Here is a 24,577-nt window from a genome sequence, read left to right as displayed (position 1 = left end):
TTTAATTTAAATTTTAAACACCAAAAATACTACCATTTAAACAAATTAAAACCAAACCAAATATTTTAATAAATCCTTGGTCTTATGAGTGTCGTCATTCATTTTAGCATGACTAATTTTTATACGAACATTTAATCTTCTTGATGTATAAAACTGAGATAATATAATTATTCTAGTATTCAAATATTTAAATATAACAAAAAAAATTATTATCCTGCCCCTTGACTCTAAAATGCTAAAAATATTCTATTCCGTACACACACATATATATATATATAAACATGATTACATTTTATTGGGGGTGTATATATATTCATATTCGTCAAGATTACATTTTATTGGGGGTGTATTTAAACATGATTTATATGTCAAACTACTTGTATTAATATACAATTAATACAATTAGGAACTAAGTAAATAATGGGTCAACTTAACCTATAATATCTGTAATGAAGGTTACAATTGTAACACCCTCACTATCAGAAGTCACGCTTCCGGCTGCGCCACTCTGATAGCAAAAAGTATTACGACTACTTTATATATTAAATACTAAAATAGGAGCCTGTGACTCGACACTGTATCGCTGATTTCTTTGAACATCGGAAGTAAATACTTTATCTTAAAAAAAACAAAGTAGCAGGCATAGATTCATATACAAGACTCCTAACATAATAACTCAACATATTAGAAAATATAAAACATACAATTCCTATCCCTCTTACAAACTTGTAATAACAAAGACGAGGGAAGAAAATAATCTAAATAATACAACAGCATATAAACCAAATGCAGTATAACTCTTCTTAATGCTTCTTCATCCGGTTCCTGAAAAGGTAAAGCTGTAGGGGGGTGAGAACCTAACCACACGGTCTCACCACGGAGTTTCAAAGTTGTCATAAGAAGATATTTAGTAAGAAACTGTTTTCAAGCTCAGTGATTATCATTGTCTTATGAATCTTTTAAAACCAATAGGAAATCGTTCAAAACCCTTTTTAAAGAAACAATGTTTAATCTTTCAGAAATCCAAAATCTTTCCTTCCTTATAAGAAAATCTCAATCAGAAATCAACCATGCAGTCAAACAACACAATCATTAATTCAGCATCCAAGTTCATTCTCAAAAATAGCACGCCAAGACAAACACAGGCAAGACAGACAAGGAAAGCACAAGTAGGTAGCAGTTACAGCAAATAGTTCAAGTAGCAGTTAAGAACGGTTTAACAATTAGGCAAACCAAAACAAGTTCAAATCCAAGCAAAGCATACAAATGCATATGATGCATGCCTGTCCTATGGCTGATGAGGCTCATCTGTCGGTTATCCAGCCAACCCGACAAGTCTGAATTGTCCTTAGACTGTTCCCCGACGTGCATCCCCAAGAGTCTATGCATAGTTTTTTCTCAAATAATCAATATTGCTCAATGGGGGTAACATTCCCGGGAATTTATATAGTGCCCGGTCACACTTACGTCGTAGGGTCAACAGAGTATCGAGTTTTCAACCTGGTACACGTGGTGGCAAGCCACGGCACTGAATCCAGGGAACCTCGTATCTCAGATATTTCAAATTCATAAGCAACATAAATAATTCATTCATCATTCATCAATATCTAAGCCATTCTCAATGTCATCATCATTTGCCAATCCATATCCCATTTCCAAATTCATTTAAAAATCATATTTCAAATCAATCATCATCATCCCTCTTTCCGTTTCGTTCACTAACAATTCTCAATCCAAAACATAACTTTTTCTTTGATTAAATGAAGTAATCTCAAATCATTTAATGCTTAAAATTAAACCTTTTAAAATAACTACTTCAAATGAAATTTCTAATTTTATAAAATTTCGGCAGCATCTCCTCTAAAACTTGGATTTTGCCACCCTTTTCGGGTCCCATCCAAACATTTCTCAAACCTTTCCAAAACCTCAATCATTTTCCAAGATTCAGCTAGTTCCAATATCAAATTATTTTCAAAGCGAATCAGTGCCCATAATAAATCTCTTTTTAAAATCAAACCAGCTCAAATACTAAATCATTTATAAAGTCATTTATAAAGTCACTAACTCAAAATTAAACCATTTTCAAAGCCAATTCCTTTACATCATCAAAAATAGCTTCAAAACCAAGAAAAGCCATTTTTCATAATAATCAACTAAATAACCTTTCAAACTAATCTCTTTTCAGTAATCACAAACTACTCAAGTAATCAAGCAATCAGTCATTCAGTCCAGCAAACAACCACATTTAGAAGACAATTATAATCACAGGCATATGTTCTCTCACATTAATATCTATTTACCACAACTCTGTAATAGAAATTAGATTTTAAGAAAAACCCCTACCTTGACTCGTCGAAACCATAACTCAAAATGCGTCAACAAAACCGTTTCTCTTAACCCGAAACCATCAGCAACCACAAACTCAGTCCCTGATCACTTTCGCAGCACTCACAGCAACTTAAGAGCGACATGCAACGCTCAAAACACGACCCTACGTTACCAGAACCTCAGAGTTTATAACCAAATATAACAGAATACTAACACGGGTTTTCGAAACATAAATACTTACCGAACTAAGAAAATGAAACAGCGGCGGTCGCTGAACCGGTTTGGCGGCAGCTCCGGCAGCCACCTCGAACGGCGGCGACGACCAGAACTCCGGCAACGGCGACTGAAACAAACATACAGCGATGATTAAGCTCCCGGAAATTCAAAGGAAACGAAAACCAACTTAAAACCTCACCGGCGGCAGATCTCAGTGGCGGCAGAGGTGTTCTCCGGCGGCAGGACTCGGACAGAAGCTCTGACAACGGCGGATCTGGCGGCGACAGCTTCTCAACGGCAACACACCCCACGACGGCAACTCCCGCGCAGCGTGTCTCTCTCTCTCTCGCGAACAGCGGCGACGGCGACTCCTCGCGCGGCTCTCTCCCTCGGTCCTGGTCTTCCTTTGCGACGGCGATGAATGGCGCGGTGGCAGCGGCGGTCTGCGATGGTGGCAACGAGCTGGAGCACAACGGCGGCGGCTATGGACGACAGCAAGCTCGATGACAACAGCGGCCTCTTCTCCTTCTTAGCTCGGTCCGGCAGCTCGGTGGCGGTGGCTATGGCAAGACGCGTCGGCGGCGGTCGTCCCCCTCCCTTCCTTCTTCTCCGTTCAGCCCTCTTTTCTCTCTTTCCTTTCTTTTCTCTCTGTCTCAGTATGTGTGGGTTTGTGTGTGTTACCGATGTGAAGGAGTTAGGAGGGTAAGGGGGTAATGGCGGCTACTGAAGGAAACATGGGAGGTATGGGTGTCTGTATGTGTGTGGCTGAATGGAGTAATAATAATAATAATAATAATAATAATAATAATAATAATAATAATAATAATAATGGTGCAAGAAGGTTGTTAATGAAGTCTGTTTCCAAAGCTACACATGATTTCTAATAAAAATTATGATATAATGTATAAATTTAAAATCTAATTTAATTCTTTAAAATTATTTTAAAAATATTATTTATTTATCAATTTGCTAATTGGATTTTAATTAAGTATTCTAATTTAAAATTAAAAATAATTAATTTTCTTTATAAAATTAAAGTATTAAATTCTAAAATCTCAATTATTTAGCTAAATCATATAAAATTCTTATTCTTTTACAAATGTTAAGCTCTATAACTTAAATATAGAAAATTATTCAATAATTATAAAATTAAGTAAAATTTCTAATTTAATTGTCAAAACTTGATTTAATTACTTTTAATAAAATAATTTTCTAAAAACAAAAGTCTTTAATGAATAAATAAGTTGAGATTAACTCATAATAATATATATATTTTTTTAATTATGGGTCTTACATCCTACCTACCTTATAAGAATTTTCGTCCTCGAAAATTGATACAAAACGAAAGAGACTTTATATCACTTTATGTTCAAACACATTTTAAGAAAAACAAAAGATTATAGCATATATATACATACAGTCTCATATACCAAGATTTTCATATGGTATGAGGATATAAGGATATATGTGTGATGCGAAATAGAAGCTACAAAACAAGCTTGGTGCAAAAGATCACAAAGCAAACTGATATTGAAACAACGTGACTAACGTTCCCAATACTGATCTTGCACCGACTTCAAAGATTCAACTATTCAAATTTCAACATAACTTATCTCCACCATTCTCAATCGTACTTCATCAATCAATTCATCCGAGGGTTCTCAACCTCATCAAATACTTTGCAAATCTTAGTAGTCACAAACTTAACATCAATAAAACTCTTCCACATGAAACAAGATTCGATAATCTTTGCTACATCGTATGTTTACAAATTTCACCTTCTGCGTTCACCAAACGTGTCCTAAAGGACTAATGTGTCATTTATTAAGTCTAACGGTCCACAAGACACCAAAACTAATTTCGAGTATACTCAGAAGGATAACAAACCATAGAAAAGAAAGAACAGTGACAAGGAACGTGTTCGCGAGAATTTGAAAGAATTGTGGAAATCACAAGTAGATAAGGATGAACAAGCAATAAAGACTGCTGGAAAGAGAATCAATTGATAACTTTAAGGGTAACTCTTGAATTGAAGGAATTCGATAAGACCAATAAGATGAAAAACATTGCAGTATTTTGAAACGAATTCAAGCGGAGTCAAGTAAATATGAGGTTTACAAAAGGAGAATATTCAAAACTAAAGGCAAAGCTCTCAGAACTCGAGTTTGATTTAAAAATATTTTTGAATACATTATTCTTGAAGAATGGAAATCTTAAGGGAAGATCATTTCATGTTTTACCAAAAAAAAAAAAAAAAAAAAAAATAAGTAACAAACATCTTCCAACAAAATAATAAAAGTATGAATGTAACATTATTTCAATATAAATTCAAGTTGAAACAGATTACATAAAATTGAAAAAGGAGAGACTAATTTGGCTAAGAGAAAAATTCTATTTATTTTTTTTTTTATGTTAAGCATGCATAAAAATTACGATCTTGTTGGAAGGAAACTCGAAATAAAGTTTTGCTTATAAAAGGAAAAAAAGATGCATTACAATGAAACAGATTTAAATCACATACAAAAATTTTCAAAGTAAGGGAGTGTAAGCTAAGTTAAAAGTGATTTTATTAAAACTTCAACAGATGGCCGTGTCGCTCCAAAACAAATTTAAGTTACAGCAAAAAGAGGCACTGCCCAAATAAAGGAATGCAGAGTCAAAAACAACCTTACATAAAAATAAATCAAATCTTATTTTAAAAGGCTTAAAACAATCCAAGAATATGCTAGAAATCACACCTTATAAGGATATTCAATAATATTGAAATGCATTAAGTACGTTCAAAGAGATACAAATCGCAGGAAGAGAAGAATAAGTGACAAGAATAAGATTCACATGAATTCGGAAAGTGTAGGATTACAACTAAGCAACAATGTATAGACATGAGAAAACGTTTCAGAAAGAGTCATTTCGCATCTTAACAGGAAATATTGAATCTAGGAACTCCAAAGAAAACAAGAAAAGGGTAATGGTAAATTGGATCAAAACAAATTGAAACCAAATTAGAGAAGCGCAAAGTTTACAAAAATATGAAGGAATGGTTCTAGTCACCAACAAACTAGGATGGTTAAAAGTCGTGAAGTATGTCAGAAGAAAGAATTGAAATACAAATAGGAAAGAATTTTGATTTCAAAGAACTTCAATAGAAATCCTAAAAGAGAACAGGGTTATTATTTACAAAATTCAAGAGAATTAGTGAAAACATGAATATTGTGTCAAATTAAAACAATTTCAAGTCGAACTTGAACATAATGTATGATTTGTGTAATGAAAATATATAAATACAATATTTTTCAAAAAAAACTAAACAAAGGTAAATATTATGTTATACTAGATCAAATTCAAATTAAAATGATTTGTGTGAAGTTTATTAAATGAAAATTAACTGAAATGAAAATAGAAATCTTGCTTTAGAAAGTTTAAAGAGTTCGTAGATACATAATTAACTAAGTATATATTTATGTACATAAAAACTCGAATAATGTTGCAAAAGGATCAAATTATGTTCAAATGAGAAAATCTAAAGTAAAGTATTCTTGTAAGGATAAATAAAGACTAAGTAGTACTTTTAAATAAAAGCATGTTTTAATTATATAAAGAAATTTTTCATTTTTTGTAAGGAAGTATTTTATAAAATCAAAGGTTGTCGTATTCAGAATTCAAATAATGGTTACAACCAGAGTCAAACAGAAAAAGAACCAAAATAAAACTATTTTCAAAAGAAATTCCAAGATAAGAGTTGTAGAAGAAAACTACTAGAATTGATACATTTTATCAAAACAAGGTCAGTTTTTATCATTTTTACGAAGAAACACAAAACCAGAGATTGTAATCCGAGCAAAACACACAATAGTTACAGAACACGAAGCAAGAGAACTAAATCGCATAATCAATTTACTACGAATCGCGACTCTTAAGATTTCAAATAACTTAGGAATCAAGGATTATGGATTGCACCAAAAATAATTCGAAATCAAATCAACAAATACCAAATTTATGAACAGTGTTAAGGTTGAATGTTCCTTAAAGATTCAAGCAATAATTAGGAACATAATCAAACAAGGATATATATGAATGTCAAGATATGGTAGAAGAATATCCAAAACACATTCCAAGAAGAAATCCAGAACTAGAGATTATAATACTATTGATAAAGAAAAGATAACGTCAAGCACGAATAAAGATTATACGTCGAATCGGAACTAATCTCTGGAATTTAGTCTAACGTTCCCAAAACCCACGACTCGCGTTATCTATGACTCGCATATCGTCTATGATAACCCATTAATACTTGCATATACATAATTCACTAGTGTTAAGCTGGCCAAACTTAATACCAGGAATTATGCAATGCAAGACTAATGGCATTAACCAATAGATAGTCATGTGCATAAAGTTCTAATTCTCGTTATTCGAACAAGACCTACTACATGACAGACTCTCAGAATATGCAATTGAAGCATAACCGGTCCATTCCTCAGGCTCTACAGGAAAGACCGCTCTGATACCATAATGTAACACCCTCACTATCAGAAGTCACGCTTCCGGCTGCGCCACTCTGATAGCAAAAAGTATTACGACTACTTTATATATTAAATACTAAAATAGGAGCCTGTGACTCGACACTGTATCGCTGATTTCTTTGAACATCGGAAGTAAATACTTTATCTTAAAAAAAACAAAGTAGCAGGCATAGATTCATATACAAGACTCCTAACATAATAACTCAACATATTAGAAAATATAAAACATACAATTCCTATCCCTCTTACAAACTTGTAATAACAAAGACGAGGGAAGAAAATAATCTAAATAATACAACAGCATATAAACCAAATGCAGTATAACTCTTCTTAATGCTTCTTCATCCGGTTCCTGAAAAGGTAAAGCTGTAGGGGGGTGAGAACCTAACCACACGGTCTCACCACGGAGTTTCAAAGTTTTCATAAGAAGATATTTAGTAAGAAACTGTTTTCAAGCTCAGTGATTATCATTGTCTTATGAATCTTTTAAAACCAATAGGAAATCGTTCAAAACCCTTTTTAAAGAAACAATGTTTAATCTTTCAGAAATCCAAAATCTTTCCTTCCTTATAAGAAAATCTCAATCAGAAATCAACCATGCAGTCAAACAACACAATCATTAATTCAGCATCCAAGTTCATTCTCAAAAATAGCACGCCAAGACAAACACAGGCAAGACAGACAAGGAAAGCACAAGTAGATAGCAGTTACAGCAAATAGTTCAAGTAGCAGTTAAGAACAGTTTAACAATTAGGCAAACCAAAACAAGTTCAAATCCAAGCAAAGCATACAAATGCATATGATGCATGCCTGTCCTATGGCTGATGAGGCTCATCTGTCGGTTATCCAGCCAACCCGACAAGTCTGAATTGTCCTTAGACTGTTCCCCGACGTGCATCCCCAAGAGTCTATGCATAGTTTTTTCTCAAATAATCAATATTGCTCAATGGGGGTAACATTCCCGGGAATTTATATAGTGCCCGGTCACACTTACGTCGTAGGGTCAACAGAGTATCGAGTTTTCAACCTGGTACACGTGGTGGCAAGCCACGGCACTGAATCCAGGGAACCTCGTATCTCAGATATTTCAAATTCATAAGCAACATAAATAATTCATTCATCATTCATCAATATCTAAGCCATTCTCAATGTCATCATCATTTGCCAATCCATATCCCATTTCCAAATTCATTTAAAAATCATATTTCAAATCAATCATCATCATCCCTCTTTCCGTTTCGTTCACTAACAATTCTCAATCCAAAACATAACTTTTTCTTTGATTAAATGAAGTAATCTCAAATCATTTAATGCTTAAAATTAAACCTTTTAAAATAACTACTTCAAATGAAATTTCTAATTTTATAAAATTTCGGCAGCATCTCCTCTAAAACTTGGATTTTGCCACCCTTTTCGGGTCCCATCCAAACATTTCTCAAACCTTTCCAAAACCTCAATCATTTTCCAAGATTCAGCTAGTTCCAATATCAAATTATTTTCAAAGCGAATCAGTGCCCATAATAAATCTCTTTTTAAAATCAAACCAGCTCAAATACTAAATCATTTATAAAGTCATTTATAAAGTCACTAACTCAAAATTAAACCATTTTCAAAGCCAATTCCTTTACATCATCAAAAATAGCTTCAAAACCAAGAAAAGCCATTTTTCATAATAATCAACTAAATAACCTTTCAAACTAATCTCTTTTCAGTAATCACAAACTACTCAAGTAATCAAGCAATCAGTCATTCAGTCCAGCAAACAACCACATTTAGAAGACAATTATAATCACAGGCATATGTTCTCTCACATTAATATCTATTTACCACAACTCTGTAATAGAAATTAGATTTTAAGAAAAACCCCTACCTTGACTCGTCGAAACCATAACTCAAAATGCGTCAACAAAACCGTTTCTCTTAACCCGAAACCATCAGCAACCACAAACTCAGTCCCTGATCACTTTCGCAGCACTCACAGCAACTTAAGAGCGACATGCAACGCTCAAAACACGACCCTACGTTACCAGAACCTTAGAGTTTATAACCAAATATAACAGAATACTAACACGGGTTTTCGAAACATAAATACTTACCGAACTAAGAAAATGAAACAGCGGCGGTCGCTGAACCGGTTTGGCGGCAGCTCCGGCGGCCACCTCGAACGGCGGCGACGACCAGAACTCCGGCAACGGCGACTGAAACAAACATACAGCGATGATTAAGCTCCCGGAAATTCAAAGGAAACGAAAACCAACTTAAAACCTCACCGGCGGCAGATCTCAGTGGCGGCAGAGGTGTTCTCCGGCGGCAGGACTCGGACAGAAGCTCTGACAACGGCGGATCTGGCGGCGACAGCTTCTCAACGGCAACACACCCCACGACGGCAACTCCCGCGCAGCGTGTCTCTCTCTCTCTCGCGAACGGCGGCGACGGCGACTCCTCGCGCGGCTCTCTCCCTCGGTCCTGGTCTTCCTTGCGACGGCGATGAATGGCGCGGTGGCAGCGGCGGTCCGCGATGGTGGCAACGAGCTGGAGCACAACGGCGGCGGCTATGGACGACAGCAAGCTCGATGACAACAACGGCCTCTTCTCCTTCTTAGCTCGGTCCGGCAGCTCGGTGGCGGTGGCTATGGCAAGACGCGTCGGCGGCGGTCGTCCCCCTCCCTTCCTTCTTCTCCGTTCAGCCCTCTTTTCTCTCTTTCCTTTCTTTTCTCTCTGTCTCAGTATGTGTGGGTTTGTGTGTGTTACCGATGTGAAGGAGTTAGGAGGGTAAAGGGGTAATGGCGGCTACTGAAGGAAACATGGGAGGTATGGGTGTCTGTATGTGTGTGGCTGAATGGAGTAATAATAATAATAATAATAATAATAATAATGGTGCAAGAAGGTTGTTAATGAAGTCTGTTTCCAAAGCTACACATGATTTCTAATAAAAATTATGATATAATGTATAAATTTAAAATCTAATTTAATTCTTTAAAATTATTTTAAAAATATTATTTATTTATCAATTTGCTAATTGGATTTTAATTAAGTATTCTAATTTAAAATTAAAAATAATTAATTTTCTTTATAAAATTAAAGTATTAAATTCTAAAATCTCAATTATTTAGCTAAATCATATAAAATTCTTATTCTTTTACAAATGTTAAGCTCTATAACTTAAATATAGAAAATTATTCAATAATTATAAAATTAAGTAAAATTTCTAATTTAATTATCAAAACTTGATTTAATTACTTTTAATAAAATAATTTTCTAAAAACAAAAGTCTTTAATGAATAAATAAGTTGAGATTAACTCATAATAATATATATTTTTTTTTTAATTATGGGTCTTATAACAATCACTGACATTATAGATCTTAAAAGTATGAGTTAAATTAAACAAGTAATTAAACTTGCTTAACTTAGGGATCGGAGTAAATGAAGTCATAATAAGTTTAAACCTAGTTGCTACTAAGCCAATTGACAAGGTTTTCTTTACCACATAATATTTTTAATTTTATTTTTATAAAAAGGAAAAGTCTCTGTCATTATTATATTAGCCCACAACCATGCTGTCATAATTGAAATTTCGAAAGATAAAAAAGTTATTATTATTATTATTATTATTGTTATTATTATTATTATTATTATTATATTCAAAAATGTTTTAATGAAATAGAATCGGGTGAAAAGTAAATATTTTTACTAAATTTAAAATGAATATATACATCACGCATGATAAATTTTTATTGGTAATTTGTTTTCTACTCTAAAAAAACTTTTTATTCTTTACTAAAATTTGACTTTTCATTATAGCATTACTCATTTTATATATATATATATATATTTTATATAGATAATAAATTAATAGTTAATTTTTTGTGTATGATGATTGCTGTATGATGTGACTATTTTTACATTTCCATATAATTATTTTTGTTAAAAAATAATAATAAGATCACTAGTGATGGTTATTCTTTCGTAGTCTTTTTGGTCAATACTAGTGATGACTTTGCATCCTTAAATCTGCTACAAGATTGCTTTGTGAGTTATGATTTTGTTTTACTCCCTAATCTCTTTAATTATATGGAGATTACATTAGTTACTATGCACGAAATGATGGAAAACATTTTTTCATGTAAAATAGTGAAAGTGAAGATAGCCCATAAAGAGAGGCCAAGTAGGCCAAGGTAATAAGCACGGATGAAATTAAAAAAGAACAAAAGTAAAAAGAATCACTACAACATTTTTGGCCTAAGGTAACCCTTATTCGAAGTAACATTTAACAAAAGTTGCCTTAGATAGGCAAAGACAACATTTTTGACGTGTTACCTTTGAATCAGGCTAAGATAACTAAATTTTTGGCCACCCACAAAAATTGTTGTCTTTGATATCTAAAACAACACTCAATAAATGTTACAATATAAAATATTTAAGACAACATTTTTAAATAAAAATACAACATTTTATAAAAGTTATAAAAAAAATTAAATAAATAACATTTATAAAAAGTTGCCTAAAATTATTCACAGTTACAAATTTTAGAGGGAAACTTTTTATATTCCCACCAATTATTTTTCAATCAAATAACTTAAAAAAAAAAAGAAAAGAAAAGACACAATGCTCTTCATCATCAGTTCATCACTTCATTCCTTCATCATCACTTAGCTTCCTCATTTCATCAGAGATACTGTAACCCTAACATCATAACGCAGACGGCCACACCACCGATCGCGGCTCTCCTCCTCATCGACCGCAACTCTCAATCGCTTTCACTCCAAACGGCGACGGCGCGGTTCTCCCTTTCACGGTCGTCGGAGCGTTGCTCTCATCCACGGGCTCCTGCGCGGTGCTCTCCTCCACGGGTGTCGGCGCGGTGCTCTCCTCCACTGGCATCGGCGCGGTGCTGTCCTCCACGCACGCTGCTCCACGGCTCCCCCTCTTCCTATCTCGGCTCCAAGTACAGGCTTGTCTCGCCTTCTCCTCTTCGCAAGGCCTGTCTCGCCTTCTCCTCTTCGAGAAACCCCTCTCCTTCTCCCGTTTCCACTTCTTCCCCTGTCTCGCCTTCTCCTCTTCGCAAGGGCTGTAACCCCCTCCTCCTCCTCTGCTTATTGGTAAGAAAGCTTCTTCATTTTACTATGAAATGAATATTCTGAATGTATTGATTGTGAATGAAGAATTGGGACTGTTCTGAAATTTAGTATGTAAATTGAATTTCTGAATGCATGTCTTTTTGGGGCTTCTCAATAATTCTGAATTTAGGGGTTTGCATTGAAAACACTACAATATATGTGTGGTTGGGTGAAAACATGGTTGGGGGAAAGAGCAAGTGGACTGCTTAATGCAGCTTCCATTTGGGTGCTCTATGTGTGGTTGACACCTAATTAACAGTAGCAGGGTTTGGTTCTTGTTCTAGTTCAAGATCCTCAAATGCGGTGTGAAAACTGAAAACACTACAATCTTTTCGTTTTTGTCGTTACCAAACTGATTTTTTTTCGTGGGTGATGGAGGTTTGGTGCACAAAAGGTATGGTGCACACTGAATTTTATTTGAATTGTTAATATGCTAACACGTCATTTTGAATTCTTATTTTGTTGTTCTTTTCTGCCTTTCCTACAATTTTTGCCTCAAATTTTAATTCCCATGTAGGACACAAATAGAATTGTAATCTTTAAGGCCCTACACCAAGCGACTTGGATTTTCTCTATAACTATTAATATGAACTTAGATAAAACAAAATTGGAAGCATATATCAAGTATAGAGTCATCTTTTGCTTCTTACTTAGATTTTTTTCAACATCAGGTTGGTAAGAAAGCTTCTTAATTTTACTATGGAATGAATATTATTCTGAATGCATTGATTGTGAATGAAGAATTGGGACTGTTCTGAATTTTAATATGTAAATTGAATTTTTGAATGCATGTCTTTTTGGGGCTTCTATTTGACGGCATGTGAAGCGTGAGGTTTGAATGTGTCATGTGTATGGTGTAACTAGCTGCTATATATATATATATATATATATATATATATATATATATATATATATATATATGTAACACTTTGTAAAGTATAAACATGGTATAATACTTGAACTTGCGAGTGAAAAGTCACCTAACACGCCTTTGAAATTATTGAATTGTTTTCTCTTTCTTGATAGCAGAGGAGACACGTATTTTGGTTTTTAGTCAAATATAATTTCTTGAAAGGAGACATGTTAATTTATCACCAAACACCCAAATATAATTTGCATGATGAGGACGGAGAAAAAGTATATCAAAATAGTTACACCATGTTTTTTATTCCTACATTATTGATGATCAAATTTTCAAATATCGATCAAGTGAACATATGCTAGCCGCAACATATATATGTGGAACAGATCTCAATAATTCTGAATTTAGGGGTTTGCTTTCAATTTTTCTGAAATTTTCATGTGGATCAACATCTTCCTGGTGCTTTTTCAGTTCCATCTTTTTGACCCTGGTTAAACAAATTCCCACTATTATATTTTTATTGCAGCTTCTATTCTTAAAGCTCTGTTAAGGTACGGAAAGAAGCAGTTTGCGGTTTGATGAGACCAGGCGTGATACTTAGAATTGTCCAGTGCCTTCATGCAATGAACCACCAGTATTGACTACTTGGTATGAACTTTACTTATTGCTTTTTCTCTTTTTCTTATCACGGAAGGAGTGGTACCGGGATTAGATGCATTGAAAACATGGTTGGGTGAAAGAGCAAGTGGACTGCTTAATGCAGCTTCCATTTGGGTGCTCTATGTGTGGTTGACACCTAATTAACAGTAGCAGGGTTTGGTTCTTGTTCTAGTTCAAGATCCTCAAATGCGGTGTGAAAACTGAAAACACTACAATCTTTTCGTTTTTGTCGTTACCAAACTGATTTTTTTTCGTGGGTGATGGAGGTTTGGTGCACAAAAGGTATGGTGCACACTGAATTTTATTTGAATTGTTAATATGCTAACACGTCATTTTGAATTCTTATTTTGTTGTTCTTTTCTGCCTTTCCTACAATTTTTGCCTCAAATTTTAATTCCCATGTAGGACACAAATAGAATTGTAATCTTTAAGGCCCTACACCAAGCGACTTGGATTTTCTCTATAACTATTAATATGAACTTAGATAAAACAAAATTGGAAGCATATATCAAGTATAGAGTCATCTTTTGCTTCTTACTTAGATTTTTTTCAACATCAGGTTGGTAAGAAAGCTTCTTAATTTTACTATGGAATGAATATTATTCTGAATGCATTGATTGTGAATGAAGAATTGGGACTGTTCTGAATTTTAATATGTAAATCGAATTTCTGAATGCATGTCTTTTTGGGGCTTCTCAATAATTCTGAATTTAGGGGTTTGCTTTCAATTTTTCTGAAGTTTTCATGTGGATCAACATCTTGCTGGTGTCTTTTCAGTTCCATCTTTTTGACCCTGGTTAAACAAATTCCCACTATTATATTTTTATTGCAGCTTCTATTTTTAAAGCTCTGTTAAGGTACGGAAAGAAGCAGTTTGCGGTTGATGAGACCAGGCGTGATACTTAGAATTGTCCAGTGCCTTCATGCAATGAACCACCAGTATTGACTACTTGGTATGAACTTTTCTTATTGCTTTTTCTCTTTTTCTTATCTTTGTGAACTTAGATAAAACAAAATTGGAAGCATATATCAAGTATAGAGTCATCTTTTGCTTCTTACTTAGATTTTTTTCAACATCAGGTTGGTAAGAAAGCTTCTTAATTTTACTATGGAATGAATATTCTGAATGCATTGATTGTGAATGAAGAATTGGGACTGTTCTGAATTTTAGTATGTAAATCGAATTTCTGAATGCATGTCTTTTTGGGGCTTCTCAATAATTCTGAATTTAGGGGTTTGCTTTCAATTTTTCTGAAGTTTTCATGTGGATCAACATCTTCCTGGTGCTTTTTCAGTTCCATCTTTTTGACCCTGGTTAAACAAATTCCCACTATTATATTTTTATTGCAGCTTCTATTCTTAAAGCTCTGTTAAGGTACGGAAAGAAGCAGTTTGCGGTTGATGAGACCAGGCGTGATACTAGAGAATTGTCCAGTGCCTTCATGCAATGAACCACCAGTATTGACTACTTGGTATGAACTTTTCTTATTGCTTTTTCTCTTTTTCTTATCTTTGTGAACTTAGATAAAACAAAATTGGAAGCATATATCAAGTATAGAGTCATCTTTTGCTTCTTACTTAGATTTTTTTCAACATCAGGTTGGTAAGAAAGCTTCTTAATTTTACTATGGAATGAATATTATTCTGAATGCATTGATTGTGAATGAAGAATTGGGACTGTTCTGAATTTTATTTTGATTATGAATTCTGAATGCATTGAATCTTAATTTTTGGGGCTTCTTTATAATTCTGATTTTAGGAATTTTATTTCAATTGTTCTGAAATTTTCATGGTTCTGATTGTTGCTTCTTAGGATTTTCTGAATTTTTGTGCATCTTAATTCTGATTTCTGAAGCTGTTTCCTGGGGAAAAATACGACGATCTGCCCTAACTGTTAAGGTACATCCTCCATATGATTTCACAATTTCTTTTCTTTTTGTCAGAATTCTCTAAATTTCTGCGGTGAATGCTATGGCTATAGTTTCATACTTTTGGGTTATTGTAGCCAGCTAATATCATCAATCATCATCCTGATTTAGAATATATCACAATTCAGACCTTATTTATTCTTCTGAATCATATTGCTGTGCCCGTACTTGTGTTCTTGATTGTATATATGGTTTTGAATACAAGTATGTGCAATTCCTATTCTCTTTTTTACATAAATTCTTAGATATCACCAAGCATCTAACCTACATCAAGCAGTTAGAAAAATTAAAATCTTAACCCATATAGTTCAATGTTACTCTTTATATATATATATATATAATTTAATCAAAGTTCAATTAGCACAACACAAATTGGGCATGCAAATCATACATTTAATTTATATCAATCAATAGAAATATATAAATCAATATAGAGAGATAAAGGGATAATTAAAAAAATAACCATATAAATTAAATTAAAATACTTGGATATCAAGACAAACCCTATTTTGAACCTTTTAAATCTTTCAGTTACTTTTAAAGTCTAGTATTATGTTCCATGAATTACAAGACTTTATGTAGTAAAATTTGTAACTAAAGAGTTATGGAATCTTGGGTTTTCACTGTATTTTTTTTCAGCCGCTCAAAAACAGAATTAAGTTCATGACATTCCTCTTGGGCTTTATTCATAAATTCTAGGAAACATTTTTTGTGCAGAGAAAGGAACAAGGAATATCTATTTTTGAACCAGAGGATGATATTTGATAATGACACTAATCTATTTTTTGTGTTTATCCTCAATCATGCGACATTATATTTTGTGTGTCTGTGCTTAGAAGGCAAGCAGCATGTTTTATTTGATTATTTAATTTGCATAAGCTTTTGTGGTTGTGTTTGTGTTTGTGTGTACTTGGTGCAGGACAGTGACTTGGACTTTTGTTCGATTATTATTTTTAGTTTGATTTTTCTATTTTCCACATGGAGTAATGTAAATTTGATACTTTTTTCTGTTATACAGAAATATTGCTTCAGAGGAGTTTGAAGAACATTCGTGGACATTCTAGGACTTAAGATTGCAATTTGTTTAGCCATGACTCCGTAAGTTTTTTTTTATCTTACTTATACTTGTATGTTTTCATATGTATATTATGACCTTTGTGCAGTTTTTTTTTCATGTTGAATGTCTTTTATGTGTCTTTTTCATTGTTTCTTAATTTTAATAATAATATTTTTATGTGCCTTTTTTATGAATTTATATACTTACTGTGCATAAACATTATTATTTACATGGTTATTAGTTAAATAGTAGTAATAATATATGAATAATTAGGTTTTCCCAAGACCTAGAGAAAGATTGGATGAGTTTACCGAGAGATAAAGCTGAGTTTAGTAATGGTGTCAATGACTTCTTAGACTTTGCTTACTCCATCGGATACCCACAAGGAGAGGAAATCTTATGCCCTTGTGCAAAGTGTTGTAATTTCTTGTGGCACAAAAGACAAACAATTTATATTCATTTGATTGCCTTTGGATTCGTTAATGGTTATACGAGATGGATTCATCATGGGGAAAGCGTAGTCGGCATGGATGTTGATAGCGATAGCGATAATGAGATTGACAGTGAGAGTGAGACTAACTCGTACGACGACATGGACGCCTTGTTAAACGATAGATTTCGGGATGTGGCACAAGCGGAAGGGATAAAAGAAGGTATGAATGAAGATGCAAAGAAATTCTATAACTTGGTTGAAGAGGCTAGCAAAGAACTGTATCCCGGTTGCGACGGGTTTTCTACGTTGTCTTTCACCATCCGACTATACTTGTTAAAGTGTCAACATGGGTGGAGTAATGCCTCTTTTACTTCTCTCTTAGAGTTGCTAAAAGAGGCTATTCCTAACTTAAATATTCCTACTTCTTTCAATAAAGCCAAGACTATGGTGAGAGACTTAGGTCTTGACTATAAAAAGATTGACGCATGCCCGAACGATTGCATGCTATATTGGAAAGAGTACGAGAAGGACACATCTTGTTATGAATGTGGCGCTTCGCGTTGGATTGTGCATCCTGTAGTTGAAGCTGATGTTTTGCCTTCAAAAAAATATCACAATATTCCTGTGAAGACGTTGCGACACTTTCCCCTAATTCCCAGGCTTCAAAGACTATTCATGTGCTCAGCAACAGCTAAAAGCATGAGGTGGCATGACGAAGAACGCAGAAAAGATGAGAAGTTAAGGCATCCCGCTGATGGGCAGTCATGGAAGGACTTTGACAATCGTCATACAAATTTTGCTCTCGATCCCCGTAATGTGAGACTTGGCTTGTCAAGTGACGGATTCAATCCATATCGAACCATGAGCATATCTCATAGCACATGGCCTGTTGTTTTAATGGCTTATAATTTGCCGCCATGGATGTCTATGAAACAGGAATACTTTATGTTGTCGTTGCTAATCCCTGGACCAAAGTCACCAGGAAATGATATAGACATTTACATGCAACCTTTGATCGAGGAGTTGAAGGAGTTGTGGGAGGTTGGGGTGGAAACATATGATGCATCAAAAAATGAAACCTTCCAAATGTATGCAGCTCTTATGTGGACAATTAGTGATTTTCCGGCTTACGCAATGCTATCTGGTTGGAGTACAAAAGGGAAGCTAGCTTGCCCTTGTTGTAACCATGGGACTTGTTCTAACTATCTTAAATATAGTCGCAAGACATGCTATATGGGTCATCGTGCCTTTTTGCCCGAGGATCATCCATGGAGAGCTAATAGGAGATCTTTCAATGGAAAAGTAGAATATAGGCAAGCTCCACACGTATTGTCGGGTACTGAAGCTTTAAGTCAGTTGGAGTATGTGGATAATTCATTTGGGAAGCTAAAACCAAAGAAAGATGGTCCATGGAAGAAGAGGTCAATATTCTTTGATTTACCTTATTGGCAGTATAACACATCACGACACAATTTAGATGTGATGCACATAGAAAAGAACATAGTTGATAGTATTCTTGGAACTCTCTTGGATATTTCTGGCAAGACAAAAGATCACACAAATGCTCGATATGACTTGCAAGAAATGGGCATTCGAAAGAACCTTCACCCCAAGAAAACAAATGGTAGGAAAAAGGTGAAGCTGGCAAAGGCATGCTACTCAATGACCAATGCTGAAAAGTCAATTTTTTGTGACGTCTTGAAGACAGCAAAGTTGCCAGATGGCTCTGCTTCAAATATTTCTCGTTGTGTGAACCTTTTGGAGAGAAGAATATCTGGTTATAAGACTCATGATGCTCATTTCATGCTTCACTATTTGTTACAAATTCCTATCAAAGGAATACTTCCAGATCAAGTTGCAGTTCCTTTGATTCGACTTAGCTCATTTTTTCGTCAATTATGTCAAAAGTCTATCACATTACAAGAGATAGATCAATTAGAAGAGGATATTGTCACAACATTATGCCAATTAGAGAGGATCTTTCCTCCTTCTTTCTTCGACATAATGATTCATTTGCCTATTCATTTGGCTAATGAAGTGAGATTGGGAGGTCCAGTTCAATTTCGGTGGATGTATCCTCCCGAAAGATACATGTGTACTTTGAAGTCCTATGTTCGAAACAGAAGTCGTCCTGAAGGATCTATTGCAGAGGCATATTTGGTTGAAGAATGTTTGACATTTTGCTCGCGTTACTTACATTCTGGTGTCCAAACAAAATTGAATAGACAACCCAGAAATAATGATGAACCTAATAATTCTATGATGGAAACTACAGATGCATTTTCGAATCTATTTCCAAAAAGAGGTGTTCCTTTGGGTGCAAAGAAAGGTGAACCTTTTCTCCTTGACGACAAGTCCCGAGAGCAAGTTCATAGCTACATATTATTGAATTGTCACAAAATAGACGACTATGTTAGGTAACTCATACTAATTCTACTATATTTTGGTATTTTAATTAGAAATTGATAGGTCTGTTTTTTACTTACAAATATTATACTTTTGAGTTTTAGTGAGCATGAGACTTATCAACAAGGAACACGATGGATGAGAGCTAAAAACCATAGCAAAAACTTTCCTACATGGTTTAAAACACGTGCTTTGCGGCATGATGTTCCAAATTGGATAAAAGAGCTCTCTAGAGGACCAACCCAATGTGCAAAAAGATATTCTGGTTATTTTATCAACGGATATAGATTTCACACTAGGCAACGTGAGGTAAGACGCAAGACACAAAATAGTGGTGTTACTTTAGTAGCATTAACGACAAGCTTTGCAAGCACAAAGGATGCAAATCCAATTCATGAAAACGTTTCTTATTATGGTAGAGTGAATGATATCATTGAGTTGGACTACTATGGAAATTTTAAGGTTACATTGTTCAAATGTGATTGGTATGAGGCTAGGGAGGATGCTTATGGCTCGACATATGTGCATTTTAACAAAAAGTGCTATCAGGAAGAGCCTTTTGTATTGGCATGTCAAGTGCACCAATGCGTTACAAAACAAGAATAAAAAAGAAGCATTTTGAACCATATTCTGGAAATATTGAGGATATGTTGGTGAATCGTCCTTTGGAAATTCCAAAAATACAATTTCGGAAGCTAATTGCATATTGGAGTATTCCAACTGTCAAAGTGAGCTAGAGGATTTCAATTATTATTATTTGATATGGTCAAGTATAATTCTTTCAATTTTTATATTTTTTTCATCATTGTCTATTTTAAACACAGGCCATGTGTGTTATAAATTCTGAAAATCGCAAGAAGCAACAATGGAGGCATAAAATGGGCCCAATCAATTTTGCAAGAGTGCGTGTTGATTTGATAAGGTCACATTTGAGTTAAAATTCTCTACTTGTTACTTCTCCCTAATTTTAGTATGTTATGACTTTGTAATTGTTATCTTGATCTGTAGCGTGAGAAAAAAGAGAATAAAGAGGAACCAAATCAAGCTGAAATATTTGTTGCAACTCGGAATGGACTAAAAGGGAAAACACTTGATGTAGAAACACAAGCTGTTATTGTAAGTTCCTCTATAATTTTCTTGTTTTAGTAGTTGTTTTATGACTGTCATGGATGCTATTTTTTTGCTGTTTTATGGCTATCGTAATTATTGTTATGGTATCTATTTTGCGGCTGTTTCATGGCTGTTTCATGGGCTGTTTCGTGGCTGATTTAGTTGCTGTTTTATGGCTATTTTATGCATATTTTATGGCTGTCATGGCAGCTATTTTATGACTGTTTTATGGCTATTATTGTTGTTGTTTTAGTATCTACTTTATGACTGTTTTGTGGTTGTCATGATTGCTGACTTGCTGCTTTCTATGTTTTGTGGTATCTATTTTGTGGCTGTTTCATGGCTGATTTAGTTGCTGTTCTATGGCTATTTTATGTCTGTTTCATGGCTATCATGGACTGCTATTTTATGGTTATTTCATGGCTGTTTTATGGTTGATTTTATTGCTGTTCTATGACAATTTACAACCATGTTATATGGCTATCATGGACTGCTGTTTTATGGCTCTTTTATGGCTATTTTGGATTGCTGTCCCTATTAGTTAGCAATAGGTTTTTGGATTCTTTCATTGAATTTTTATCACTAAAAATAGACATATCATATATTTGTGTGTATAGGATAAACTTGATGATCTCCAAGAAGCTGGAGAAACTCCTACTAATGCATTTCAAAAAGTTTTTGGTAAAGAGAATCCAGGAAGAGTTCGATGTTATGGAAGAACTGTTACAAAAACTTCTCTTAAGAAAAATAAAGAAATAGATGAAATCAAAAAACAAAGTGAAGAGAAGGTAACAGCTTTAAAAACTGAATTAGACGACCATAAGCAACGACTGCAAGGATTGGAAGATATTGTGAAACTTATGTTGCAACAAACTTCTCCTGGTATGAATGTTGATGAAGCGCTTTCTCTCTTGCGATCTAAGCAATCGTCTGCAAATAGTGCACAAGATCCAAATTTAGTTCCTCGGCATTCTCCTCCATCGACTCATATACCAAATCATGAATAGGTATATGTATGCTAAATTGTTGTACCACTTGAGTATACATATTATTGTATAGCTGATGTTTTGACTATAATTTTTTTGTTCATTTAAATTTGACTACAGCTTTCTTATTGTTGGAGGAAGTTTTTTGAAGACATAAAGACAATTCTTGCCACAATGGTGAAGCACAAAGTCTTCTTGGTTTTTAGTGGACAACTTAGTTTTTTTTTTGTTTAAGTTCATTAGCAGAAAAATATGTATTTTGCTTACTTAGGTTTATTATTTATTTGACTTGGTAACTTATTAGCAAGTATATATGTTAATTGGTACTTGGAAGACCTTTCTATATATATATGCAATATATATTATTATCTTATTCAAATGCGGGTGTTATACATTCTTCAAATATCATATAAATATAACAAAGATAAAAAAATATTATTTTAGATATTAAAAAAGAGAATCTAAGAAAAATTCAATAAGGTGTTGTTTTAGGTATTAAAAAAAGACAACTGTAAATAAACCTACATAAGTGTTGCATTAGGTCTATAACAAAGGCAACTTAAAAAAACCTGGACAAGTGTTGCTTTAGGTATATGAAAATGCAACTTAAAAAAACCTGGACAAGTGTTGCTTTAGATAGAGGAAAAGGCAACTTGAAAAAATTTGTACAAGTGTTGTTTTAGGTATATGAAAAAGCAACTTAAAAAACTCTGGAGAAGTGTTGTTTTATATATTACAAAATACAACTCGTAAAAAGTGTTGCCATAGCGTTTCATATAAAGCGTTGTGTTTGGGTGCTCTAAGGCAACCCTTTCGCGGAGTTGCTTTATTTGCAGAAAAGGCAACATTTTTTGAAGGTTGCCAAAAAAAGGGTTCCCTTTAATATACAAAAGCGTTGCCTTAGACCAAAGGTAACGGCCGTATAGCCAACCCCCCAAAAAGCGTTGCCTTTTGTCGGAAAGTGTTGCCTTTTATCAAAGGCAACACTTTCTCTTATTATAAGCAACGTTTTTAAAGGGTTGCCTCAGCCCGAATTTGTTGTAGTGAATTAATAATTAATTAATTAAGTTAATATATTTTGTATTTCTTTGGACTTCTTAAAGTTTGATAGAAGCCAGGCTTTAATTAATAAAGTATTAGAAAAATGCTTTTGGCCCCTTTTCAAATGAAATAATTCCACATTGAAACAAAGTTAAATTAATAAATGTTAGGCGTAATGTTTGTGATGAAATTATAAATTTTAAGTTGATAGAAAAAAATACATAAATAAAAATAGTATTTCATACAAGAATTATTTTTGGAATTGGAAACATGAATTGATGTGCATAGACTTTTTTTTTTCGTTTTTAGCTTATTTATGTTGAAATTTTTTTAATTAGGATAATAAAAATTAAATTTTAAATTTTTTAGTTATAGAAAATCTAATAGCAGGCCATTCAAGCATTTATCTAAAAAAAATTATGTAAATTAATAATAAAAAAATTTTAAATAAATAAAATAAATATAAAAATTATAAATGTACACCCACATTGGAATATTTATTTTTTTATACTTTATTACTTATCTTATTCTCAGATAAGATGATTTTTTAATAAACATATCTTATCTTTTGAGAAGATAAGATTTTGTAGACGAAATAAAATATCAGATACAATTTAAATTTATCTCATCCATGGTGAGGAATTGGACTCCATATATATACTTGTATAGACTCATCTATAGAAGAGTTCATTTCTTTTATTTTTCGAATTCTGAACTTCCTTGTCTCTTTGGAAAAATTTTCTTTCCTCTAGTCTTCTCCTTATGTTTCGGATCATTGACAATGACATAAGTCGATTGAATGTGACTACACACATTGCTAATTGAATAAGTTTAATAATTTAATATTATTGATATTAAATTGTTTATGTTAGATAATAATGATTACAGTTTAGGTTAGATATTTGTGTTATATATTATTACTAGTCTGATTTTATTAATTTAGTTTAGATAATAATGATTTTATAAGATATGACTCGTAGAAGTAGTTTATTTAGATTATTTATGATTAGTTTTATCTTATTTAATAATTTTATTTTAATTGATTTGAATTAGTTAAACTATTTGTGGCATGAAAAAATATCGTTAAAAAAAATTATTTTATTTTAAAAAAATCGAAATCATTAGTTAAGATTTTTTATATTTTTATTTTTTTTAAATCAAAATCTTTAGTTAGGATATTTTTATAATATTTTATTTTATATTTATTTTATTTATTCTAAAAAAATCTAGTTAATTTATTAGTGGCTTTAGTGTTAATTTTTTTGAATGTCACATATTTTTGTTACAAAACTAAAATTCAATCATATGTTTGTAGTTGAGGATATTTCGTTCTAGACAATTGCCACACCATGGCACCTCTAGAGATTCTATTGCCGTACTTTAGGGAGGTCAAGTTTGAGTATGTGACGATGTTTAGAGACTTCTGTTTTGACAATACTCTTATATCTATATTTGTGTAAAAATGACATTCAAAGACATACCTTTCATCTATCATAGGACGAATGTACCATCATACTCTAAGATGTGATGTATCATCTTAAGTTGCGTATGGATAATGATTGCCTATGAGATTTCCATATGTATTATTATTGACTAACATGGGATTAGGTGCAGAACTACTGCGAGCCATGCCACCGTAGTAGCCGAGGGATAAGAAAGAGAGCTTTTCCATCAAGAAGAGCTTTTACACAAGTATCTCGTCTTTACCATGGACAAGATAGTTATACTCATATTCCGTCCTTACCTTGGACGAGATACATTTAAATTATGTCGAGTCTCTTATTTTATCTGCAAAATGAATACACTATTATTATTCTTTATTTATCTCATCTTTTTCATGGACGAGATACGTTCATTAAAAATCGTCCTATTAAAAACGTTTAAAAATATTTGTTAAAGAAAAAGATG

At 33.4% G+C, this 24,577-nt stretch overlaps 1 protein-coding gene and 1 long non-coding RNA gene across 6 annotated transcripts; one reads left to right on the top strand and one right to left on the bottom strand.

Annotated features, from left to right (window-relative positions):
- Positions 1-587: 587 nt before the first annotated feature.
- LOC112726532 (uncharacterized) lies at positions 588-9,946 on the bottom strand. The gene is made up of 7 exons (XR_003165301.3): positions 9,338-9,946; positions 9,164-9,265; positions 8,938-9,085; positions 2,744-3,309; positions 2,570-2,671; positions 2,344-2,491; positions 588-839 (listed from the first exon to the last, which is right to left on the bottom strand). It is a non-coding gene; the product is annotated as an uncharacterized lncRNA (long non-coding RNA).
- Positions 9,947-11,588: 1,642 nt separating this feature from the next.
- LOC112726530 (uncharacterized) lies at positions 11,589-22,007 on the top strand. Of its 5 annotated transcripts, none has more exons than XR_003165294.3 (10): positions 11,589-12,168; positions 13,575-13,696; positions 14,541-14,661; positions 15,059-15,180; positions 15,522-15,607; positions 16,655-16,734; positions 20,357-20,454; positions 20,541-20,648; positions 21,260-21,649; positions 21,749-22,007. XR_003165294.3 is itself a non-coding variant. In XM_072208576.1 (5 exons), exons 1-2 carry the CDS (start codon positions 16,995-16,997, stop codon positions 20,136-20,138), a joined length of 3,051 nt encoding a protein of 1,016 aa, XP_072064677.1. In that variant the 5' UTR covers positions 16,848-16,994; the 3' UTR covers positions 20,139-20,434; positions 20,541-20,648; positions 21,260-21,649; positions 21,749-22,007. The 5 variants fall into 5 exon arrangements, 1 of the variants encoding a protein (XP_072064677.1); XR_003165298.3 differs by having other exon boundaries at positions 11,621-12,168; positions 15,564-15,607; XR_011868197.1 differs by lacking the exon at positions 20,357-20,454 and having other exon boundaries at positions 11,621-12,168; positions 15,564-15,607.
- Positions 22,008-24,577: the final 2,570 nt, after the last annotated feature.

Source organism: Arachis hypogaea, chromosome 12 (assembly GCF_003086295.3).
Source record: "Arachis hypogaea cultivar Tifrunner chromosome 12, arahy.Tifrunner.gnm2.J5K5, whole genome shotgun sequence".
Classification (NCBI taxonomy): Eukaryota; Viridiplantae; Streptophyta; class Magnoliopsida; order Fabales; family Fabaceae; genus Arachis; species Arachis hypogaea.
Note: the sequence above shows the minus strand (reverse complement) of the source record. Positions and strands in the feature narration are given on the sequence as shown.

Bases quoted from the DNA above. Each gene is read 5' to 3' on its own strand.
- LOC112726530 (XM_072208576.1), top strand. From the start codon at position 16,995: ATGAGTTTACCGAGAGATAAAGCTGAGTTTAGTAATGGTGTCAATGAC. The intron at 19,544-19,636 runs GTAACTCATACT...TTTGAGTTTTAG, and splicing joins AAAATAGACGACTATGTTAG to TGAGCATGAGACTTATCAAC.